The sequence below is a fragment of the Kogia breviceps genome, chromosome 10 (assembly GCF_026419965.1).
Source record: "Kogia breviceps isolate mKogBre1 chromosome 10, mKogBre1 haplotype 1, whole genome shotgun sequence".
Taxonomy (NCBI): Eukaryota; Metazoa; Chordata; class Mammalia; order Artiodactyla; family Physeteridae; genus Kogia; species Kogia breviceps.
The window spans coordinates 4729791-4753680 of record NC_081319.1 but is presented as its reverse complement, the minus strand read 5'-3'; the positions used below and the strand labels follow the sequence as shown (position 1 = coordinate 4753680).

The 23890-nt window shown below is 60.0% G+C and overlaps 1 protein-coding gene across 2 annotated transcripts in view; it reads right to left on the bottom strand.

Annotated features, from left to right (window-relative positions):
• Nucleotides 1-23890, bottom strand: part of PLXND1 (plexin D1) — a 51736-nt gene that overhangs the window by 24647 nt on the left and 3199 nt on the right. The window contains exons 1-8 of one of the 2 annotated variants that reach the window (XM_067043389.1): nt 22214-22262; nt 9780-9956; nt 6786-6917; nt 6394-6494; nt 6165-6294; nt 4621-4798; nt 4355-4463; nt 3831-3933 (exon numbers count right to left, since the gene is read on the bottom strand). In XM_067043389.1, the coding sequence (XP_066899490.1) occupies nt 3831-3933; nt 4355-4463; nt 4621-4798; nt 6165-6294; nt 6394-6494; nt 6786-6899 (735 nt within the window). In that variant the 5' untranslated portion in view covers nt 6900-6917; nt 9780-9956; nt 22214-22262. Of the gene's footprint in view, nt 1-3830; nt 3934-4354; nt 4464-4620; nt 4799-6164; nt 6295-6393; nt 6495-6785; nt 6918-9779; nt 9957-22213; nt 22263-23890 lie in introns of those variants that run through there. The other variant, XM_059076852.2, reaches the window with a different exon arrangement.

Sequence of the window (23890 nt, the reverse complement as noted above, 5' to 3'; positions counted from 1 at the left end):
AGATACCTGAGGGCCGAGGGCAGAGTTGCTCTTTGAATTCCCATCTGTCTGACTCTCGGGCCAGAGACTGAGGCCTGAAACTGAGGGCCAGGGACCAGGGGTCTTTACTCCTTATTGTTACTAAGACAGGGAGCTCCTTCAGGGGACCCTCAGGGGCCCAGCATAAAACCAGAGCTTGAGGGATGCCAACGCCATATTTACTATCATTGACCATGGTCACAAGTAACCATGGTAGTGACAGCAGTGGCGGCCAGCTGACACAGCCCTCCCTGTGCACCTGGATACTTCTGAGCACTTTGCCCAGTATTAATTCAACAAATCCTTCTCCCAACAGCCCTATGAGGTAGGTACCATCATTATACCCATTTTACAGACTAGGCTACTGAGGCACAGACAAACCAAGTGGTTTGCCCAAGCACAGCGGGCTCAAGTTGTCCAGAACGTCTGCTGACCTCCAGGCCAGAAACCTCGCCCAGACTGGTGAGTTTCCCTGGGAGCCGACCCCAGGGGCCTTGGCCATAGAGGAAACGTGGCTGGGCCCAGGTGGGGCCTCCTCCTCCTCCTCAGCTGACCACGCCGCGGGGCCGCGAAGTAGCAGCTGGTGTCCACTCGCTATGTGACCCACAAGGCTGTCCCTCTCTGAGCTGCTGTCCTGTGCCATCCACGTGCAAAGCCCCTGGAGTTTCCGGGAATGGAACCCACAGGTTTCTAACTGGGTTTCACAGCCGCTGCCAGCCCGCTTCACAGCTGGCTGGCGGCCCTGCGGCTCCGTCCTCCCTGCTCCCCCGCACCTGAGGGTAGGCGGCCAACAGCGGGGGCTGGAGGGGTGAGGGCTGGGGAAGGGGGAGCTTCCACAAGGGTGCCCCCAGAGGAAATGACGCGGGATCATCCCTGAGGGCCCCTACTCCCCTTGATCCTTATAACCCACGGCCGCCTGGCTGCTTGTACCCATCCTACAGGGCGGGAGCAAGGCTGAGAGTGCGGGCACATCTTTGCCCTCTTTCAGCACCTCCCCCAGGGTTGGCTAATCCTCCTTGGGGACAGCCGTTACATCTGCTGCCAGCCTCCAGCCCCCCACCATCTGGGGAGTCTCCCCAACATCCAGGCCTGTGGTTTGGGAGGGCAGACCCTACTCCCAAACCCCAGGGATGGGCGGGTACCCAGGCCTCTCCTGGACTCAGCCATTGGTATGTGGGGTGAACGTGACCCAGGTCCCCTGGAACTTCCGCAGAAGCAACGAGAAAGTCTCCTGGGGCTGCTGGGGGACCAGGAGCCTGCCCGGGGCTGCTGAGGCCATCTTGCTGCCAAGAGGGGAGGGCCTGCCCGAGAGTGGAGGCCACTCAGAGGGGTGGGGAGGCCCTGCTGACACCGCTGGAGCCCCTGGATCCGGCTGTGCCTGAAGGGGATGCCGCCCCTCGGACTCTGTACCCACACAAGCCGCATGATTCTGTTGGGGCTGAGGCCAGTTTGAGCTAGGGCTTCCCTGCTCGCAAAGGACTGGGGCCTCCCTGTCCCATCCCAAGCGGAGCCGTCAATGCCTCAGAAAGAGGCTGCGCAGCTTCTCCCCTTTGCCAGAGCGTAGCTGCAGGCTCAGCAAACCACGGCCGACTGACCGAACTCTGGGCAGAGCCGAGAAGGCGGGAGAGCGGGAGCTGGGGGAACAGATGCCAGGGCAGCGATGCCAGGAGGCGCAGAAAGGCCCGATGTGAGCCGTTTCACAGGGGGCCTCACCTGTCTCCACAGCGGAGTTCACAGGCTCCCCCAAGGTCTTTCTAACTTCAAGAGTCGAGAGCTGGGGTCCCAATCCAGCGGAGCACCGGGTGGCCCTAGGACCCTGAACCCACCTGACCTGTTCCTTCCCTGCCCTTCTGCACCGCTCCCAGCCCCTGTAAACTTCCCCCGCATTCCCACCAAACTACCCTCTCCACGGGTTCCTAACCACCTTCATGGAGGCGTCTACCCAGGCTTCCCACCAAGACACCCTGCCCTTCCGTGTGCCCAAACCCTCCTTGCTTCTAAGGCCGAAAGTCACACCGCCTTGGGGTGGCCACACCCTCCTTGGACAACTGAAAGTGGAGGATGCAGCGCCTTCCTTCTTCTCCTCCCCTCCGCAGAAAAGCTGGAGCCCTCCTCCTGGCATCCCGCACTCCCCGGTTTCCTTCCTCTGGGGCCCACGACGGAACGGGAAGTGAGCGAAGCCTCAGCCCCTAGCACCTGCCTTCCCAGAGACAGCTCTCTGGCTTGGCCCAAGCCCTGCCGCCTCCTCCCAGCTCCTCAGGGGTCCCGGAGGTTGTGCACACCCCGCTGCCTGCCGCCTGATCAGAGGCACGGCGCCTCCACGGCTAACGGGCACTTAATTAAACGCCAAATTACGCATCGGTTCAGGAGCTCCTGCAGGCCCAGCGTGGGAGCTGCCTCTTTTCCCACTGGATTGCCACAATCCTCTAAGACAGGCCCTCTCTGCACCCCCCTCAACCCTGACCTGCAGAGCCGCAGACCTGGGAGAGAGTGGTTCACGGGGGCACTGCCACAGGTATACCTCCAGGCTGGTGAGCTCCTGTGCATCTGCGAGGACCCGGCAGAAGGTTCCCCTCCCAGAGAAGTCCTCCCTTCCCACCCAGAAGAGTGGCCACCTACTGTGTGTCAAGTATGAAGCTGGTACCTTACAGACAGGTGTGACTCCAGATGCCCACCCCAGCCTTTGAAATAGGCTCCATTTTACAGACGGGGAAATAGGCACAGAGAGGTCTGGCAGCTTGCCCGGGATCACACAGCTACAACTCACACTTGAGGCTCTGGGTTCACGGTGGGGAGGGCAGAACTGTGTCTAGCCTGGTGCTTCCCCAGTGCCTAGGGCACACCCAGGCATACGACAGGTGCTCAGTAAATGAACAGTGTTGAGGCTGGGTCCTCCTCGCCCCAGTGTCCCGGGGTAGAGCACAGGAGGCACGCTGCCGGCCTGAACGCTCCACACGGACGTGCATCAAGTCCCTACTGTATACACAGCCCAGGACGGGGGCCGGAAGGAGATGTTGGCCCCAAGCGAGAGCAGGAGTCCTGGCTGGCCTAGACTGGAGTCCCAGCACCCACTGCAGAGGCTCGGAGCCTCCCCTGGGATTTGGCCACACAGCCTCTACCGGGCCTCCCTCCCAGCACTGGAAACCCCACGTTACTGCATCACTGCTTTGAGCTCAGCACTGCTCCTGCGGGACACCTCTTCCTCAGAGCAGTTCTGAGGCTCAGGCAGGAGGGGCTGAGACCACAGGATTCCAGGCTCAGGCCATGACGTCCCTCCTTAGCATTGCTCGCTGGTACCTGCCAGGCGCAGACAAGGCTTTGGGGATTCCTGACGAGCTTCTCTGAGCCCAGAGCCAAGAGACTGGGGCTTCAGTTGCTCTGGGGACTGGTACTCTCTAGGGTTGCTGAAAATGTTGAAGGTAAAATTGAAAACTAGCACAATGTATAGAAAGGGGCCTCCTCCTACAGCGGGAAGTGTTAACTGGCTCAGGCTTCTCTGGGGGTCAGCTGAGCTAAAAGTGAAAAACATGGCCAGGCTTTCACCCCAAAATGCCATTTTGAAGAACTGGTCTCCAGGGAATAATCAAGGCCGCGCACAGTGCCCTGGACGTATCAGGACGCAAAAAAGAAACAGGAAGGATCAGCACGTCCAACAAGAGGGGATTGGTTAAATGCACTGTGACTGATGAGCCCGGAGGAGCTGTTAACTCTGGAGCGAAGGAAGAAAATTTAACGATACAGAAATGTTCTCAACATACTAAACGGGAAAAAACGAACACTGGAGGCAGAGGGCACCCTGGGGCCTGGCTTACCGTGGGATTTGGTGAGGCCTCACACCGAGACTGGTTGGAAACACAGGAGTGCTGCTGGGTGCACCAGAAACAGGGCCACTGTGCCGACAGGCAGCTGGTGCAGCTGGAAAACAAGGGGGGCCCTCAGCTACCCGGCTCCCAACCCCGGTGCCCGGGAACTGGGACCCAGGGACGCAGATCCCAGCACAGGGAAAGGTCTCTCTCAACATCAGAGCTGCCGAGAGGGGCTGGGCACCCTGTTAAGTAGTGAGCTTCCTGCTGCAAGAGGTATGCAAGGAGGAAACAGGCAAGCAGGGCCTTTAGGAGACTAAGTTAAGTGTAATCAAAGCACTTCTCTCGGCCTCTACTAGCCTGGGTGCTCACAGACGCCGGGCACTGGGTGACGGGTTTGTTGCACAAACGTGCTGGCGAGTGAACAACCAAGAGTCCTGTCTGCCTCTGGGACACCATCATTTCTCTTCCCCAGGCTTCCCCAGGAGCAGAACCTCCTCCCGCCACGTGGAAGCAGGCCCCGGCCCACTCACGCTGTGTGGGGATACACCTGCCCAACGCGGCCGCAGTCGTAGATGGTGAAACTGGCCCTGACGATGTTCTGCCCGTTGACCCTCACCGCCATCTCGACGGTCACGTGGTCTGGAACAGAGCACGGGATCCGGGGAGAGAAGAACAAGGGAGAAGGGGGTCTCCACCGACGTCAGAGGCTGTGATATCAGGACCCCCATGCCTGAGATTCCACCACCTGAGAGCTCCCATCTGGCTGTCCCCACAGCCCAGGCAGTGAAGTGCTTACCTTGGTGGGGTAGGAAGGGCGGGAACCGGTTCCTCGGCAGGAGGTTGCAGTAGGCGATCTGGTGGCCAAAGGCAGGGCCCGGGACCCGAGCCACAGTGTGGATGTCGTTTCCATAGTCACAGGCCATCTCCATGCCGCTGAGGCTGGGCAGGCTCCCAGAGATCTGCAGGATCATACCCTGGAGGCCAGGGCCCTTAGCTGGGGGGGTGGGGCACGGGGTGGGGGTGGGGGTGGAGGAAGGCCACTCCCCACACCGCGTCACCCCCACCCTGTAACCCCGGGAGAAGAGGTGGTGGGTGGTCAGGACTCCACGCCACAGGGCTACAGCCTACATGGGCCTCGGTTCCCCCATTTGCAAAAAGAAACTGACCATCTTACAGTAGCCAGAGGTGCTGCATGATGTGGCCCCCGTGACCTCAGACGCCATCCTCTGATACCCTCTCAAACCATGAGTCTTGCTCCCACCTCAGGGCCTTTGCACTGGCGGTTCCCTCTGTCCAGATACCCACCCTGGCTTCCGACCTCTGCTCAGATGTCGCCTTTGCAGTGAGCCCCCCACCTCGACCTGGTCTAAAATGTCGACACTGCCCCGCAACCTACTTGCTCTCCACTCCGTTCTCCGCCCTGCTTTCTTTTTCTCTGTAGTACTTATCACCATCTTGGCATTTTATCTTGCTTCGTCTCTCTCCCTTACGAGCATGTCAACCCCTCAAGGGCCAGGCGTTGGTCTATCTTGTTCACTACTGTGTCCCCAGGTCTGGGCCCACGCATGGCACATAGCCAGTTTGCTTGACCAGACGACGTGCATGCAGGACGGTGGCGTGTAATGACGGGGAGGAGGGCGCCGAGGAGCCCCGGGGCCAGCATGGGCCTTCAGAGCCATCATCTCCGCCAGGTGACAGAGGAAGATGCCAGCCTCACAGAAGTCACTGAGGGCAGGGCTGGGTGGGACCCAAGCCTGTCTGTCCCTCAGCCCCTGCCAGGGCCTGGAACACCCCTGCCCAGAGGCTGCCTGCTACAGGTAAACAGGAGGCTGCGGCAGCGCTAGGCCCTCCTGGACGCGGGTGAGCGGGCAGCTACTTGCCGCCATGCTGCAGATCCATGTTTCCCAGCTCGAGAAACAGCAGTCTGGCACTTGGTGGCCTCCCCCGACCCCATACTGGGGCCAGAAAAAGGCAGGATGTGAGATGGGGGGTGCTGGCTGTCCTCCCATCTTCCAACTTGCCCCCCCTCTTATCTTCCAACTTGCCCCCCCTCATCTGGGACTCTGGAGCCCACCCACTTGAATTCAAATCCCAGCTTTGCCACTCCCTCGCTGTATGACCTTGAACAAGTCACTTTACCGCTCTGGCCTCAGTTTCCTCGCCTGTAAAATGGGGATGTTAAGACCATCCGGTCGTTACTGTCCTCGTCATCTGCCTCCAGGTCCCTGGGGTGCTATGCGCAGGAGTCTCCACCTCTCAGGGTTTGGGTGCCAGGTGAAGGGCTGCCCTCCACCTGTACTTCCGAGCCCGGAGCTGGGTCCTGGCTCCCCAGAGACTCACCGGGTACTCTTGGTGCACATCGATCTCGGCCGGCAGGACGGTCATGGCGGGACAGCGGCTGGGGCCCTCGCTGGCACTGGTCCAGAAACGCGGCTGGCTGGAGTTGGCGCAGTCCTGCCGCAGGGTGCACCTGGGGCGGCACGGCACAGGTCAGGACCCGGGGGCGGGGGGGGGGGGCTGCCCCGCCCCGACGGCCTCCCAGGCCCAGTCCCCGTCCCAGGGGTCTCACCGCGTCTCCAGGGCACACCAGCCGCAGTAGGCGTCGGCCGCACCCACGCAGTCCCCGCAGGTGGCGTGCACAGCGCACGCGGCGACTTTCACCTTGGCCATCTAGAGGCAGAGGCAGGGGCCCAGATCAGAGTGGCTGCCGGCCCCTCCCAGGGGAGTCAGCAGGGCGAGGGCCGTGAGAGGCTGGGGAAACGGAGGCTCGAGGCTATACCGGGGGCAACACAGGGAACGAGGCTTCCCTGCAGGGGTGATGCCTGCGCTGGGGGGTGAGGAAGAGTGGGGGGGGTAAAGGAGAAGGCGCTCCCAGCAGGAACGGCAGCGCATGCAAAGGCAAGGCAAGCAAGAGAGCTCAGCTCGTCCTGGGACCTCGTCAGACCGAGGCTCGGGCCTTACCTGGTGGGACGTCATCAGATAGAGGTAACCGGGGTCTGCGGGGTCAAACTGCATGACGTGGTGCACAGGCTCCCCGTAGGCCACCGTCACCACCTTCCTGCTCACCACCTGCATGCTCTCGTTCAGGTTGATCTGGGGCGGGGGAGCCGTCAGGGGATGGTGAGCCCCGAGGGTGCCCCGGCCGGGGGAGGTCGAATGCGGGGCACCTGTCCTGGGGGTAGGGGCTGACCCGGGCTTGCAGTCTCCACCTCTGCCCCTCTCTCGGGCCCTCCCAGGACTGGCGGCGGGTCACCCTCCACTTTTGCCTCTGCTGTGCCCCCACCAGGGCCTCCCTTGCTGCCCTTCACGGGCACATCCGACCCTGTGACTAGGTTTGGGCTTCACAGTTTACAGAACGTTCTCTGGGAGGCTGCTGGGCCTCATGCCAAGGAGCAGGGACCTGGGTTTGAATCCCGGCCTTGACGTTTACAAGCTGCACAAAGTACAAGTTGTCCAAGTCGCTTCCCCTCTCTGAGCTGATGGGGCTGATGACGATACCTGCGCCGCGAGACCGCGAAGTGTGCTAAAGACGACGCACGAGAAGCGCTGCTAGGGCCGGGCCCGGGAGAAGCTGCGGAGCCACCCGTCTCACCCCTCCCCTCTCACGCCCATCTCACAGATGAGGAAACTGAGGCTCAGAGAAGCCAAGGGACTTGGCAAAGGAGTCCTAGAATGAAGATGCCTCAGGGTCGCGATGCAAGCCTAAGCTTGTCTGACCCCAGACTCCGAGGCTGGGGCTGGGGTGTGGGGTCCAATGTCCGGGCAGGAGAAGGACCAGGACTAGCTGAGGCCTGGAAGCTCCTCTGGCTGAGGACCCCTCTGCATGTCCCCCAGAGAACTGACAACGCCGATCAGAGAGACACGTCAAAGTGCTCTCTTCCGGCTGGTCTCACAATCCCAACATGCTTCCCTGTCGAGGTCCTGCCAAGCCCTGAGCTGGGGTCAGGGGTCTGGATGCCTCCCTGGGGCCTCCTACCACCCAGCCCTCCTCGCTGGGCTCCGAAACCTTTAATGGCTCCTCCCGCTTATGGCATCAACTTGTTCTGGCATTCAAGGCCCTGACTATCCATCTCAGCTAACTCCACCAGCCTCATCTCCACCCACTAAACCCGACCCAACATCCCAGCCTCTGAGCCTTTTCCTATGCTGTGCTCCCCTATGGAACACTTCCCTCTCCCCCTTGGACCAAGATCTGTCCTCCCAAGGTCTCCAACAAAAAGGAGGGCTTCCCAGATGCCCTCCACACACCCGGTTGGAATTACTCTCTCCCCAGGTTCCCAGAGGCTGTCCCTGCCCTTGCGACATCCCTCATCCCAAGTGGCCTCTTGGCAGAGTCTGTCCGGGGCAGCTTGGCCCCATTCCCACCCCGCGGCATCCAGCAGACATGTTTCCACTCCCTCAACAGTCTACTGATGGGGCTTCCCTGGTGGCGCAGTGGTTAAGAATCCGCCTGCCAACACAGGGGACACGGGCTCGAGCCCTGGTCCGGGAAGATCCCACGTGCCGCGGAGCAACTAAGCCCGTGCGCCACAACTACTGAGCCTGCGCTCTAGAGCCCATGCTCTGCAACGGGAGAAGCCACCGCAATGAGAAGCCTGCGCACGGCAACGGAGACCCAACGCAGCCACAAAAAAAAAAAAAAAAAGTCTATTGAGCACCTAGTGTGCTCTGGGGCCTGGGCTGGGTGCTACGATCTAAGCCCCAAGCTGGGCAAGAGTGGGCAGGAGATGACCCAGCACAGTGCAGGGTGGTGGCTGAAGAGGTCCGGGTCGAGGGGTGGGGTGGCTCTGTGCTGACTGGAACGGCATTCAACCCAGGCTCTCGCTGTGTGACTTTGGGGCAGTCGTGTCCCCTCTCAGAGCCTCAGCGTCCTCATCTGTGAAATGGGGACCCTGGCTCTGCCTCCCTTGAAGGGATGTGAGAAAGAAACAAGATGATGCCCGTGACATGCCTACCGAGGCTGGGTAGACAGTGGTGCCTAATAGCCGCAGCTTCGTGGCCGGGGGAGACTCCTAGACAGATGGGGAAACTGAGGCTCAGAGTGAGTAACCACACCAGGCCACACGGCTGGAGGGGGGAGCGAGGACCCCCATCCGAGTACCTGACCCCAAAACCCAAGCCCCGCTCTCTGTGGACCCTCACCGGGAGCTCTGAAGGTTGGCGAGGACCCCTGCCCCCTCCCTGCTCCCACGTCTGACGCCTCCCCCAGAGACGCCAGCGGGCCCGCTAGGGTCCGACCCCCACTGCCCACCTCCAGCCTGCGGCATCTGCCCCGGGAACTGAGCAAACCGGATTATCGGATCTGAATCAATTAGGCCTGGGCCTGGTGCCGGCTGGCGGCATGCCAGGTGGCTGCCCTTCCCCACAGGCAGGGTGTAGTGGGTGCCTGGGGGGCCAGGTGCACGCCCTCACCTGGAGGCCGCTAAGTGGGGAACCCAGAGTCCTCTCACCCCTTCCCGGCTCCAGGCAACTCAGGGCTGGGCGTCACTACCTCCAGAAACCAGTCACTTTGGTTTCAGGCTGGGGCATCTGCCGAGGGCGGCCAACAGAGAGGAGGAGGAAACGGGAGGGAGAGTCCCCACTTGCCAGGCTGTGGCCTCCAGCCGCCCCTTCAAAGCCCTACAACAGTCTCTAGAGGCCAAGAGTGCAGCCCTTAACACATGGGGAAACTGAAGCCGGGAGAGAGAGAGTTCATTGCCCGAGGTCAAACAGCCTGCACGTGGCAGAGTCCCAAGACGTGAACTCAGATACACCCAGTTTCAAAACCCCAGTCCTGGAGCCCTGAGACAAGGGCCCCCTCTCAGCCCCGGTTCCCTTCTCTGCACGACGGGCATTTACTGCTGTGAGCAAGAGTTGAAGAAAAAGACGTGGAAGACGCCGCCTTATAACCCGTGGGCCCCTCCCCCCAACGCCTGTCCCCTCCCCCCCCAGGGACCCCCACAGGCCCAGTCCTACCTTGAGCAGCCGGCCACTGACTGTGCCCAGGAAGACCACCGTGTAGTTGCCCACGCTGGCCACGGCCACGGAGGAGAGGCCCAGGGCTCGGAACACGGGCGAGGCCTTCAGGGGCTGCAGGATGGACAGGGGGTGCTGCAGGTGGGCGGCCCCGCAGTCCAGCTGTTCCGGCTGCAGCTGGAAGAGAGACGCACGTCAGACCTCGGCTCTGGAATCTTCTCCCGCTCCCTGCCCACACAGCCGGCTGTGGTCTCCGGCCTCAGCATCAGTGCTTTTAAAGTCCTGCTCCTGTTCTGTATGCCCGGCGCTGGGCTCAGGCCCCAACATAAGCAGGACCCCGTCCCTGAGCCCAGGTCGACCCCTGCCCTCGGCTTCAGTCACGGAGCTGCCCCAAGGAGATGGGTACGTTCCGGGTATGCAGGAGCTGGACAGGAGGAGTCATGTGAAGAAGGCAAGAAGGCCCAGGGAGGCCAGCCTCTGCCCCAACTTACCTGCCAACATCCAAGAGGTGTCCCTCCTGTCCCGGCGAGGTCTCCACAGCGATCATGAGCTTTCTTCCCCCCGGGCCCCTGCTCTGACCCCAGCAAGCCCCTCCCAAATTCCCAGCAGCTCACCAGACCCAGGTTGAGGGCTCCCCAGACTGAGGTCCCTCTCTCCTTTCCCAGCACAGAACCCTTCATCTGCCCACATTACAGATTGGCAAACCGAGGCAAGGTGTGTCCAAATGCGCAACCTGCCGGCCACATCAGCTCCACCTCACAGGAGCGGGAAAACCGCGCCGGCACGCCCAGTCCCCGCCACTCCCTGGACTTGCGCCCACCTTTTCCACGTTTCTCTGAATTTTGTTGGTTCTTTCAAAGGTTTCTCCTGCAGTCTCCACAGAAGTACAACACAGGCCTCCAGGAAGTGCCTTTCAGAAGGCAACTGTGCAAATCCACAAGGAAGGAGACACAAGGGTGGTTCCGAAGAGTGGCGGCTGCGGGACACAACCTCAGTGTCCATGGGGATTGAGCACATCACCCAGGAGAGCCACCCCGGCCCTGGGAGACACCACAAATCTGCACTGATTATGAAGAAAGGTATCTGGCTGAGAAAAGTCCCAGGATGTCGTGGTGCCTTTTTGGTAAAACTGGCACATAAACGTTAAAGTAACAGTCACGACAGCAAACATGATACACGCCATGCTTACTGGGAACTGACCCTGTACCGGGCCTGTGCATCAACTCCCTGAATCCTGGCAGCGCTCTGAGGTCCCATGTCACAGATGGGGAAACTGAGGCTCGGAGGGGATGTGGCCTGCTCCAGGTCACCAGCTGCAATATCATGCCACCAGGACTGAAGCGGCCAGCAGAACCGGCTTTAGGGCATGGCTTTAGAGAGAGGTTTTTTTCCCCTTATCTGTGCTTTTTGCAAGCCAAAGCCACTGATGATGTGCCCACATGGGTTTTGTACAAAATCGCAACTAGTTTTCAAAAGCAAACCATAAATACCAGGTCCTTCGTTCTTGGGAAAATAAACAGAGCTGAGCCCTGAGCCCAGCGATGGGGTGGGGCTGGGGAGTGCCCCGGGCCACAACTCATGACCGGGTGGCCTTCCGCAGGATGGCCAGGAGTGACCTGAGCAAGTCGCTTCACTCCTCTGGGTCTCAGTTTACTCATCTCTAAAATGGGTGCATCTCCAGCATAGGCACTCGGATAAAACAGTTCATCGTAAAGCACCGGCACGGAGCGTGGCTCACAGTAAATGCTCCACAAGTGTCAACCGATACTATCGCTGTTTCAGATATGACAGTCACTGAAATTCTTATTATAACGTGGAATATGGGGGCAAATCATGCCTACCTCAAAAACTTTCTAACCTGGACCACCTGGGACCACCTTAAGGCAGCCATCCTCTCACCGAGGAGGCTCTTCCAGGCCCCTCTTCTCTGGGCCAACTCTTGCGCCCAACATTTCCCCCTGAACGCAGCTGCCAAGTGAGCCCTTTAAAGGTACAAAGGTCTCCTCTGCTTGAAACCCTCGGATGGTTTACACGGATCCTAAACCCTCCCGTCAGGCCCCTGGGATCTTCTCGCCCTCACTCCTCCACTCCAGCCACAAGGGCCTCATTTCTGTCCCTCAAACAGTCCAAGCTGGGTCCTGCCACAGGGCCTTTGTCTGTGCCAGTCCCACTGCCTGGAATGCCACTGCCCAGACCGTCTTATCACTGGCTCCTCATCTTTCAGCTTCAGACTACCCTGCCTGACCCATCCTCTGTGTTCATCTCTGTGCCCAAGTTGGGGGCCGGTCCTGGAAGGAGGTTGCTGGACCATCTCCCCAGCGGCCTCTCCCAGCCCTGGTCCCACCCCCCGCAATCCTGCGGCTGCAGGGAAGAGACGAGGTGGCTCCACCAGCGAGCAGGCAGGAGGGCGGGCACCTGGGCCCAAGACCTGTCGTGAGGACGCTTCTCCCAGGGGTTGCCCAACTTTCCTTCACTGAAATCTGTGGATTACTTGCGTCATTTAATAACACGCTGTTCTAAAATTAAAATTGTAAACCCTCGCCCAGGGGACAGGCGCTTCCTCCCTGAGCTCTGGGAGGGGTGAGAAGGCAGGAGGGGGACACCTGGAGGGCCTGGGTGACAACTTTGGGGTTTTCTGCACGGGGCCCTGTGATGGGGGATCCCCAGCCAGCCAGAATGGGGGGTCCTGGGAACAGCCGGACCAGGCGCCCAGATCAGGGTGATGTGTGGGCCGGGGGTGCAGAGAGGATGAGGTGGGAATGGCTGAGAATCTAGCTCTCGCCTGCCTGCCCTTGACGCTCACAGCCATTAATTCTGCACTGGAGGAATTCTCTAAAAAGCCTTTCCTCTGACTTTTTTTTTTTCTTATCCTAAAAATAAAATTTTTAAAAAATTTTAAAGGGGAAGTAACCCGTTGGCTGCGCTGAGTGATCTGTGCTCTGAGGGGGAAGCTGGCTTCCCAGCTTGCCGGGGGAAATCACAAGGCTACAACTGACTCGAAAATGGAAGCCAGACACACGTCCACTGGGCAGGCGGGAAAGGCCTCCGCTGTTGGGGGATGTGGCCCGGGAAAGGGCGAAAGTGGGCTCGGGGGAACTGGCGGCCGTCCCAGGTGTACCCTCAGCCGAACCCGGGCTCCAGGGGGCAGTCAGCTCCAAGGCCCAAAATGCTGCTTTTGCCCTGACAGTGTGACACGGCCTGAAATCCCTCCATCAGCACCAGCGCTCCTTCCAGTCTCACTTGGCGTTGGTCTTTCAAAACACAAATTCCTCCGAGAGCAGGGGGAGGGCTGGACTCTCACAGTGGCCTCCTCCAACCCAGAAGGGCCACCTTCCCAAGCACAAGACTGGAGAGCCCCTCCCTGGCTTTTGGCCGTCCTCAGGGTCAAGCCTGGCATTCAAGGCCTCTGTGATCTGGCCCCTGCCGGCTGCTCAGGACTGGAGTCTCACTTCTCTCCCTGCCCCGCCCTCAGCTCCGACCACATCAGTCTCTGCAGTTTCTCAAATGTGGCCACACTTTCCTCCTGGGGTGCCTGAACCTTCATGACGTTGTTCCCTCAGTAGCCAATGCCCTTCTCATACCTCTGAGCCCTCTATTTCCCCTCCTCTTGACCCACGCTGTTCCCTTTGCCAGGCGTCCCCAGGTGGCAAGTTTTCAGCCAGCTTTCAAGACGCCGTTCCAAAAAAGCCTCTCCGGCCCTCTGTGACAGCCCCGTGCTGGTCACCACCTTCATTTCTCATGGTAGCGTATGCGTGGGCTTCTCCAGGGTGGAGACTGTGCTCTGGGGTGAGTGTTTACTAAAGAAAGGAAACTAATTTTGACTAAAGTGTGAATGACTGTATTCAGCTTCTTCTTTCCCAAGCAGAAATAACGAGAGGGACTTCCCTGGTGGTGCAGTGATTAAGAATCTGCCTGTCAATGCAGGGGACACGGGTTCGAGCCCTGGCCCAGGAAGATCCCGCGTGCCGTGGAGCAACTGAGCCCGTGCGCCACAACTACGGAGCCCACACGCCACAACTACTGAAGCCCACGTGCCTAGAGCCCGTGCTCCGCAGTGAGAAGCCACCGCGATGAGAAGCCCGCACACCACAATGAAGAGCGGCCCCCGCTGGCCGCAGCTAGAGAAAGCCCACGCGCAGCAACGAAGACCCAGTGCAGCCCAAAATAAATAAATAAATTTATATATATAAAAAAGAAGAAACAATGAGAGCAACACAGCCATGCTGGGCTCTGGAGAACGGAAGGAAACGCATGGGTCAATCGTATGTCAACTGTGTGTGTGACAACCCAGCGGAGCCAGGTGTTCAGTGCCAGGCAGCACCTGGCTGCTACTTTTGGTTTCTCTAAGGACCTCAGTGGATCCTTCTCTGAAATAGGATGAGCAACGGGCAGCTGCTGGCCTCAGCTCTTTTCTAGGAGCAGGACACCTCCTCCCTCTCCGCTGGCTGCCTCCGGGGGCCAAAGCTCGGCTCTGCCCACTCTCCCACTGGAACTCTGACATACTGGTTTCACTACCAACTGTAATCGTGTTGACTTTCTCTCCCCAGGAAGCCAGTTGGCGCAAGAGCTTCCAGAGCCTGGCTTCTCAGCCTCCCGCCTCCTGCCTGCAGACCCCACCAAACCTCAGCCACGCTGCAGGTGGCACTCCGGGGAGGACGAGGCGTCAGGGGCAGACTACGGGCCCAGCGGCTCCGCCCCAGGTGTAGACGACACCGGCTGTCGGGGTTTTGTGCCTGGGAGGTGAGGGCACTTTCCTGCCTCAAGTTTTTGGTTGTTACCGAACCCCGGTGCTGGGAAAGTGAGGTTTCACTGCCGAGGAGCTGAAAGCACACCAACCACTTTGGGGTGTAAGCAGGAGACTGCAGGGCGGCCTGCCGCTCACCACACGGGGCTGGGGGCTGCACCGAGCCCCCTCCCACTCACCCGTCTACAGCAGCCAGAAAGAGCTTTTACTACCGCAAAGCACTAAATGTGACGTGGGAGCCCGGAAAAGAAAAAGGACATTCATGGAGGAAACTCTGGAGTTTAGTTGAGAGTAAAATACCAACGTTGGTTTCTTAGTTTTGACAAACATATGTCGCATCTGTCATAACGTGTGATCTTAACAGTGGGGAAAACTGAGGGAAGGGTATGCGGGAACTATCTGTACTATCTTTGTAACTTTCCTGTAAATCTAGTTATTCCAAACTAAAAAGTTGTTTCTTTAAAAAAAGAAAAAATGCAAAGTGGCGTGTGTCCCTCCTACAGCTCAACAGCCTTCAGTAGATCCCCGGCGCCCTCAGCATAAACCCCAAATCTGCTCCTGGGCCCTCAAGGCCCTGCTCGACCTGGCATGCCCCTCTGTGGCTTCCCCCAACCCCTGTCCCGGCCAGCTCCTTCTCCCTCAGCGTGGACAGGAGAGGAGGGGCCAGGACTGGAGAACGGGGAGCCAGCAGGGCAGCAATGGAGGTCTGACAGGCACAGCATCAAAAGCCAGGGCTAGAAACAGGGCACTAAACTCTGCTTCCTGCAGAGCCTGGGTGAGTAAGCCCTCCCCCCACCTCCTCCCGAAGCTCTGAGGTTAAAGGGGGAAGTGTACTCCAGGTCTCCAAGGGCACAGGTCAGGCCCAGACTTGAAACCACACCTGCGATTCCCAAACCCAAACTCCACCCAACCACTTCAGCCTGTGCAGGCTCTCGAAACACGGCGGCTACTGGGCTACGGCTCCACTGAGCTGACCTCTCCACTGAGGGTAAACCGAGGCATGACAAGAGCCCAGGGCCTACCGCGTACCGGTCCTGGGAGAGGGCAGGACCGACTCGGCTCCGGCGGGCCTCTGGCAATGGTCCTCCCACCAAGGAGGAAGCTGCCTGTTGCCAAGAAAGGAAATACCAGCACCTCCCAGTTGGTGATCAAGATGTTCACTTCCTGAAGGGGTGGAGGTGGGGGACAGTGGGGCCAGAGGACAAGTCAGCAGGCCTGGATCTGAGTGGGAGGGGAAAAGCAGTGCTTTGGGGAAACTGAGGCACAGAGAGGGGCGGAGGCTTCCTCAGGACACACAGCGCAGTGATTCTCTCCTTGGCCCCAGGCTGCCTGAACCAGGCAGAAAAAACCAACAATGGCAACGGGCAGAACAGCTCGCGCGCACCCTTCCACAGCTTCAGCGGCGCCTGTCTTGGTCTCCTTGACCTGCTCTCTGGAGGAGGTGGATCGCCCAGCCCAAGCACTGAGGTCATCCGGGCCAGCTGGGCACCACCTGGGAGGGCCGTGTGGACCAGCCAGCCAGGACGCCCTGAGCACGATGTGTCCACCCACCCGCAACTGGCACTCCCGACCCTGCCGCCAAACAGAACACAGCCTGGAGGGACAGCCCCAGGCTGAGGTCAGAGGCCGGGCTAGACTGAAGACCTGCTGCGTGCAGGCATGGCGCACACACTCTCGTTGGGTCCCCATTTAACAGACAGAGAAACCGAGGCTCCTGATGTGCCAAGTCTCATAGCTCTTAACTCACTGCGGGCTGCCCCATGCTCACTGAGCCTCAGTTTGCTCACCTATAAAATGGGGGCAATAACTGCGCCCACTACAGAGGCTCAGCTCACGGCAGCCCTCAGTACTGAGCACCACATTCCCAATTATCTCTGCAGGCCACTGGGCAGAGGCTCAGGGACGCCCGAGGACAGGAGGGCCCCTGGGACCAGCCACTCCACCACTCCCTGAACTCAAGCATCTGAGGCTGGGCTGGGGTGGCTCTGCTCGGGGCCTGCCTGGGAACTGCTGCCGCAGCCGCTGACTCAAGCAGCCATTGTTTTGTTAGCTGGACTCGGCCCCCCAGACACTCAGCTCCTCCTTCTCGAAGCTGTTTCTCATTCTGGCCCAGCCTGGCCCCGTTTCCAGCCCTCCCCGCCGGGTCCCAGAGGAGCACAGTGTGGGATGGGCGGCCAGGACTCTTCCCTGGCCGGGGCGGCGCGGGTTGGGGGGTCACTCCCTCTCGCCAGCTCCAGCGGGGGAGGGGCGGCAGGCGGAACTCGGCAGCTCCAGCCCTTCCTCACCCTTGGAACAGTTTCCGTCCCAGCTTCTTCCCCTGAAGGGACGCAGGCTGGGAGAAGCGGAGAGTGCAGCCGGCTCTCCTGGGGACACCAGGCCTTCCTCCTCCTGGGGCTGAGGGGCCCTGGATACTGAATTCACACCCTCCTCCCGATCCCCTGGGGGTGCTGGCCTCGGTCCCAGAGTCATCTGACAACGGCTTGTGACCGCAGCCAAGGGGCTTCCAGCAAACATCTCCGGGCCGGGTCCCATGTGCTGGAGACATGGAGGTGACATGGGGCCCTCTCTCTAGCTCTCAACGTCCCAGTTCAGAGACCACCCCCACGTGGGGAAGGGACAGCTTTATAATAGTTACAACACAGAGGAATCAGTAACACAACAATAATAAGCAGCAATGGTTTACTTTGTGCAGAGATCTCTGCCTGTATAACCTCACTGAACCCTCACCAGATCCTCATAAGTTGCTGCTACTTTATGGCAAAGGAAACTAAGCCACAGAGAGGTAAAGTGACTTGCCCAGGGTCACACAGACAGAATAGCCAGAGGTGAGCCTCAAACCTAGGCCGGCTGGCTCCAGTACCCTCGTCCTAACCCACAGTCTCTCCGGCCCCTGCTCTGTCGGGTGCAGCCAACAGCTGCTGGGAGTTTGGCCACGTGGAGCTGGAAAGGCCCTGGGTTGCAAGCTGGGGATCCTGGGGCCCATCGAGGAGCTAGCCACTTCCAGAGGGTTCAATCACCTCCAACGGAGCCGGTGGACGAGCTCTGAGAGGGGGATGGGGGGGCGGAGGTGAGCGCAGATCGCTGTTTAGCTCCTTTCCTGGGCCTGGCCTCCACTTCAAGTCCTCTGCCCACGGCCCCCCCGCCCCACCTTATTTACCGACCAGAGCAGAAAACGCTCCGTGATAAACGCCCCACTGGGGCCTCGCTAGGCCTCGTAATGGAGCTGTGAGCTTCCTCCCTCCTCCAGCCTGTGATTTACCGTGTTTCAGGGTAAAGGACGGCGGACTGGGTGGGGCGAGCCTCACTGGCCCGGCTGATCTCGGTGGCATCGGCATCGAGGAGCAGCGGCGGCAGCGGGAGAGGGGGCGGTGCAGCGGGGCCCTTCCAGGCGGCCTGCTGGGTTCGGCCCTGGCTCAACACAGGCTTTGGAAAGAAGGAAAACAGGCGAGCTCTGGGGTGAGCCAGGATCCCAATCCACGTGGCTGGCGCCAGGAGACTTTCCGGGCCGGTCCCCACTCGGGGACCAGCTGGTTTCCATGGCAATCCGCACACTGCTGGCAGAGCTGGAGGGCCCCTTGGGGGTCATCTGGTCCAGCCCCAGTGGGGGCTCCAGGAGAGAGCGTCCTGCTCCCACCAGCACCTGGCAGGACGGATGTGGGCCAGCAGCCACGGGGTCTCCTCTAGAACCAGATCAACTGTGTCTCCCTCTTGCCCCAGGCCTTACTGGTTCCCTGCAACCCACAGGACAGTGTCCAAATCCTCGGCCTGCACCCCAGACCTCACAGGCTCTCAGCTTCATCTCTGCCTGCTACCCAAACCATGTTCTACCATGTTCTTCCTCTGCCTGGAAGGCCTCCCCAAGCCCCATCTGTCAAAGTCCTGCTCCAACACCCCCTTCCTCCAGGAAGCCTTCCCTGAGTCCCTCAGACTCAGCTCCGCTTTGGCATATCTTCTGTCCTGAACTCCTCCCCGACTGTCTGGGGGCTCCTGGAGGATAGGGGCAGGGTCCGATCAGTGCCTTTTAACGGGCTGCCATGTGACAGAGCTGAGCCCCTCCCTGCCACCCTCCAGGGAACCCTCCGCCAGGAGCACAGACAGGCAGGAGGTAGGGCCCAGGAGGTCTGGGCTCTGGTGGGCGCAGGTGGAGACAGCTGCAGTTGGGGGAAACAGGAGCCCTGCACCCGGGAACCTGGCCCCAGCCCGGGACCATGCTGGCCACAGGGCTCGGCAGCTCTGCTGGCCTCACTGGGAAGGTCTCAGTACTCCCCACTGCAGCCCCGCCAGGGGAAGAACATCCCTGGGCCTCAATTTCTTCAACTTGAAAAGGAACCCATTCGCCCCATCACTGTGACCTTGAGGGCCTCTTCAGCTCACACCCCTTAGGTCAGCGTTTTCAGAGGGATCAGGGAGTAAAGGTGATGAGCACAGACGCCTGTTCCACCTTTTACCCGCCCCACGACCTCAGGCAAGTCACTTATCCTCTGTGGGCCTCTGTTTCCCCTTCCTGTAGACTGAGCATAACACTCACCCCATTCCGTTGCTGGCGGGATTACAAGATGCGCAGAGTACGTCAAGTGCTTTTGCAAAGCGCCTGAGACAGGATACGTTCCCAGGACACACTAACAGCAACAATAATGATGCCAGTGGGAGCGGTTCTGGTGACAGAGTGAGGACACTCCTGCCACCCCACAGCCCAACTCGGACTGGGAAACTGAGGCCCAGAAAGCGGAAGGGATCCCTCAGGCCCACGGGCTCAGGCCCTCATGCTCCTCTTCCATACACGCTGCGTCTGTTCTCAGCGCTCCAGCAACCAGAACCCGGAAGCCGGCCCGTTTCCTTAATCTCCATGAGAACTGGCAGCCCGGCCGTAGGCAAACGAGACTCCGGTAGAGGGTGTTTCTGCAGGGGCCGAGCCAACTCACACAGGCCTCCGCTGAGCTCCAGGGGTCCGCCCCTGTTCTTGTCTCTGCTGAGCTCACTTTACAGATGGGGAAAGTGGAGGCCCAGAGAAGGTAAGTGACTTGCTGGAGGCCACAGGGAGGAGGAGGTGCAGAGCCAGGATTTGAATCCAGGGCGTTGGTGCCAGGGTCCAGCACTGACCCGTCCACCACTCTGGGCATGTGTGGGTGTGGCAGGCTTGACTGTGGGCGTGGCCAGGGTCGTGACAGATCCTCCACCCTCCTAGCAAACGCTGGGCAGTGAGGGGCTGCCCTGGAGGGGAGGCGGCGGCCTGCCCAGCCCCAGCACACAGCATGGTCCAGGGCTGGGGTCAGGGTCGGAGGGGATTTGTCAAGTCATTCAAACGGACCCCATCTCTCATTCACGCACCCAAAGGGCCAGGGGGTCGCCGTCACGTTTTCAGAGATGAATGTCACTAAGTGACTCCCAGCCGCCCTGACTTCCTCAGGAGGCCCGTTCAGCCCCAGCTCCCACTTGTGGCAGGGCCTCTGCAGATAGCCTAGCCAGCCTCAGCCGGCTCAGGAACTGAATCACTGCAGCGGCAGCTCCCGGCTTCCATCCGGGGCCTGCTGGGAGGTGCTGCCCCAGAGGGGTTTTTGTACAAAGGGCTCCACCCAAATCTCCACCGGGATCGGCACCGGTAACTGCAAAACCCCCAGCTGAGAGCCCACAGCTAACACCAGCGGTCACCCACCCGCGGCAGCCTCCAGAGCCAGACAGCCAGTGTGCAGGCCCCTACGCCTCTAGCCAGCTGCGTGGGACCCTGGGCGTCAGTTTCCCCATCTGTAAAACTGGGGATAACAGCACTTCCTGCCTCACGGGGTGGGGGTGGGGTGCGGTGAGAGCAAACACACTGGTGCCTGTGAAGGGCCCCGCGCAGCGTCCCTGCTCAGAACTGGGAGGGTGGCCGTGGTCACTTTCAGCCCCAGAGAGCTGAGAGGGCACCCAGCAGCCGCACACTCCTCAGGCCTCCCACACGCGCGGCGCCCCGCCATTAACAGAAGCGGCGCCCGGCGGCTCTCTCCTCGGCCTGTGCCTCCCGCAGCTGAGCTCAGGCTGGGAGGCACCGGACACACCTGCGCCTCACCCCTCTGTCTCACCCACCCCTGCTCACCTTCAGGGACTGCTTTGGTCCCATCCCCTCCCTCCTCTGAGTGCTCCCTGCCCCACCGGCTGTTGCACACTGAGCACACTTTGCTCAGATGTTTTCCTCTTCTCCTCGTACTCATACCTTCCACCTGCCATTTCCTGGGCACTTCATGTGAGATTGCAATTCAGGAGGAGACACTGTCCCATTTTACAGTGAGAAACCATGAGGCCCAGAGAAGGTAAGTGACCCACCCTGGGTCACACAGCCTACGGGCAGGAGAAGAGGACTCACCATCAGCTCTACCCTCACGTACCTGGCAGCTGAGACTCATGTCACTCCCAGGGCAGGGAGGTACGTTAACCGTCTCCTGGCCCAAGGTGTATCTGTCTCTCTAGGCTAGAAGGTCATGCCAGCCAACCCTGCCAGAGTCCCCTCTCCCAAGTGCCCCCAAGTGTCTCGGCTTTTACCCTCTGTCCGCGGGGAGCTCACTCCCAGCCCCCAGGCCAACTCCAAATGGAAAGCCCATCTTGGAAGCTTATCTCCCTCCACCTCCACCCAGCATTTCAGCCCCTAAATTGGTTCAGAAAATGCCTTCTTGACGACGGGCACCCACCCACTGCATGCCAGTTTAAAACCGCCTGAGGGTTTTTTTTTTCCACCTTTACTATAAAAAGACACCTTGAAAATGCAACATTGACATTTCCCTGTCGGTGTTCTTTTTTATTTAAAAATGCAAATATTATGGCCATTCATAGGTTGAAGGGAAAGATTCAGGGAAGGGAGTCGGACTCGGCCTGCCCTCGCCTTGCTGGGCGGCCCTGTGCCTCAGTTTCCCCACCGAGAGCACAGGCAACTTCCCAGCTCACTTTCACCACATACGTGAATTGAGAAAAGGGATCCAAGCTATATGCGACGGAGGCTAATTTTCTCACTTTCTCTCAGAATAGTCCAAAGGCCCCAAATATGCCCAAAGCAATCAGGAACAAAGTTGGGGCCCGAGGCTGGGAGGACAAGGTCCCCTGCCTCTTCACTGCCTTAAAGGTGGTGAGCAGGGGGCAAAGCCTCCCAGGCGAGGAGATGGACTGTCCGAGACCACCCCAACCGTGGCTCTGGAGCTTCAGGCCTGAGGCCCCAAGGGCAACAGCACAAGGCTGGGTGTCCAGAGGCCCGGCTGAGCCACCCTGCTTGGGGGGCGGACACCCCTGGAGAAAAGATGGAAGGGCAGGGTCCTGTCCCCAATTGTCCAGCCCCACTGAGACCACCTGGTGCTGGAACAGTCAGGCCAGACGGGGCTGGGAGAAAGAGGGACTCCAGGCCCCTGGTACTCACCCCCGCTCCCCCACCAAACCCACCGCCTCCCCCAGGGGCACCCCCGTCGCATCCCCGACTTCCATCCCAATGCCGGGCTGGACTAGGCAACTCCCTTCTCCTCCCCCTTGTCCGTCCCCACCTCTGCGGCTACATCCAGGCATCTGAATCCGTCCTGAACCCCCCCCCCCTTCTTCTCTCTGTGCCCTCAGACCAGGCCTGTCACATCCCCCTAGAACAACACCTGGCCGGCCACCCCCACCTCTGTGTCCAGTGCCCGCCACACAGTGGGTGCTCAAGAAATATTTGCAAATGAAGGAGTGAATCACTTGCCTGGAAGATGGCACCGGTCTCCTTCCTACTCTCCCTGCTTCTCCTCTCTCCTTCTCACCAACCACCTAGCGACTTTCTCAACTAGCTCCGTTCAAAACCATCACAGTAACTGCAAACACGTGTGCCGGGCACGCTGCTAAGCGCTTCACCTGTAGCACCTCATTTAATCCCCACAGAGGTCCTGCGAGGTTGGTATTTTTATTATCGTTCCTGTTCTACAGAGGAGCAAACTGAGGTGCTCGTTCAGATCAGCTGCTCTGGCTAAAACCCTTCATGGTTCCCCATGTCCCCAGGACCCAGCCACGCCTATCCGCACCCGCATGGCAGGCCTGCCCGCCTTTCCCAGCCCTGCTCGTACTTCCTGTTTCCCCTCCCCGGCCACAATGACCACGTCTCACTGCTCCAGTCCGTCTCGCTGTTTCCTACCTCCAGGCCTCCGGCAGGCTGTTCCCTCTGCCTGGACCCCTTCCTCTTCTCCTGCCAGCTTCATGTGACTAACTCCTGCTCACCCACCCACCTGCGCTTTGACACCACTCCCCCCAGAGGCCTTGATGCCCCTCTCCGGGCTGTCTGCCCGGATGGGATCACAGCACCCATCCCTCTGGGCTGGAAGGGCCCGGCCACACGTCTGCCGGCACGGTCCACGAGAGCAGACAGCAAGGGAATCACCATCGGTCCCCAGCACACAGCAACAAAGTAGGGACTTAGGAAATGTTTACTGAGGCTGCCATCGGGGGCTAGAGGTGGGGTCTTCACTGTTGCAGAAAAAGCCAAAATAGGTCACTGATTGCTGTCCAGGACCAAGCCCAGACCTGTACTAATAATGCCCCCCCCCCGCCCCCTGCCGGGGGTAATAATAACAAGAACAGCAGACATCTACTAGGTGCTTGCTACGCGCCAGGTGCAAAGTGCTTTACGTTAATTAATTCGTTTGCTCCTCGGCAATCTTTAGAGATTTACTGTCCCCACTTCGCAGATGAGGAAATGGAGGCTCAGAAAGGCTAGCTAAGTCACTTATGAAGGTCACACAGCTGGGAAGTGACAGAGTAGAATTTAACGCCGGGTGCGAGGTCCAAGTTCTTAGACTGGAACTGGGGAGCTGGCAACAGCCAGGAGCAAGAATAACCATCACTCTCCCACCCCCACCGGAGGCTACAGGCCCAGACCCTGGGGCCTGTGCCCGCAGCTGGGCATGGCGAAGTGGGGAGGGGTCTGGAGGACACAGGGAGAGCGGCCAAGGAGGGCCAGGAATCCACCCCACCTTGGGGTGGGGAGGAGCACTGTCCGTGCGGCCGTGTCCCTGGAGAGGCCCTGTCCCCAAAGGAAAGGGAAGCCCCAGCTCCCTTCGGCAGTGAGTCACTGCACCAGGCCAGGCTGGGGACAGGGGGCCGTGGGAACCAGGACGGTTACTGCCCGAGGGGGAGGGGGAGAGGGAGACCGTGGCGGCCCGAGGAATCCCACGGATTGCCTCACGCTGAGGGCCCAGATGGACACACAGGCCTGGAAAGGCCCGAAGAAGGCCCTTCCGAGAGGGTCTTCCCTCCGGAGAGCAGCGACCGATTCCCCATTCACCTCCTCAGGCTCTGAGACCCCCAGACACAAAGCTTGTGCCCTCAAACACAGCCCCCTGGGGCATGTGGCTCTGGGGAGGGGAAGAGCGTGTGTCCCAGCCGCAGC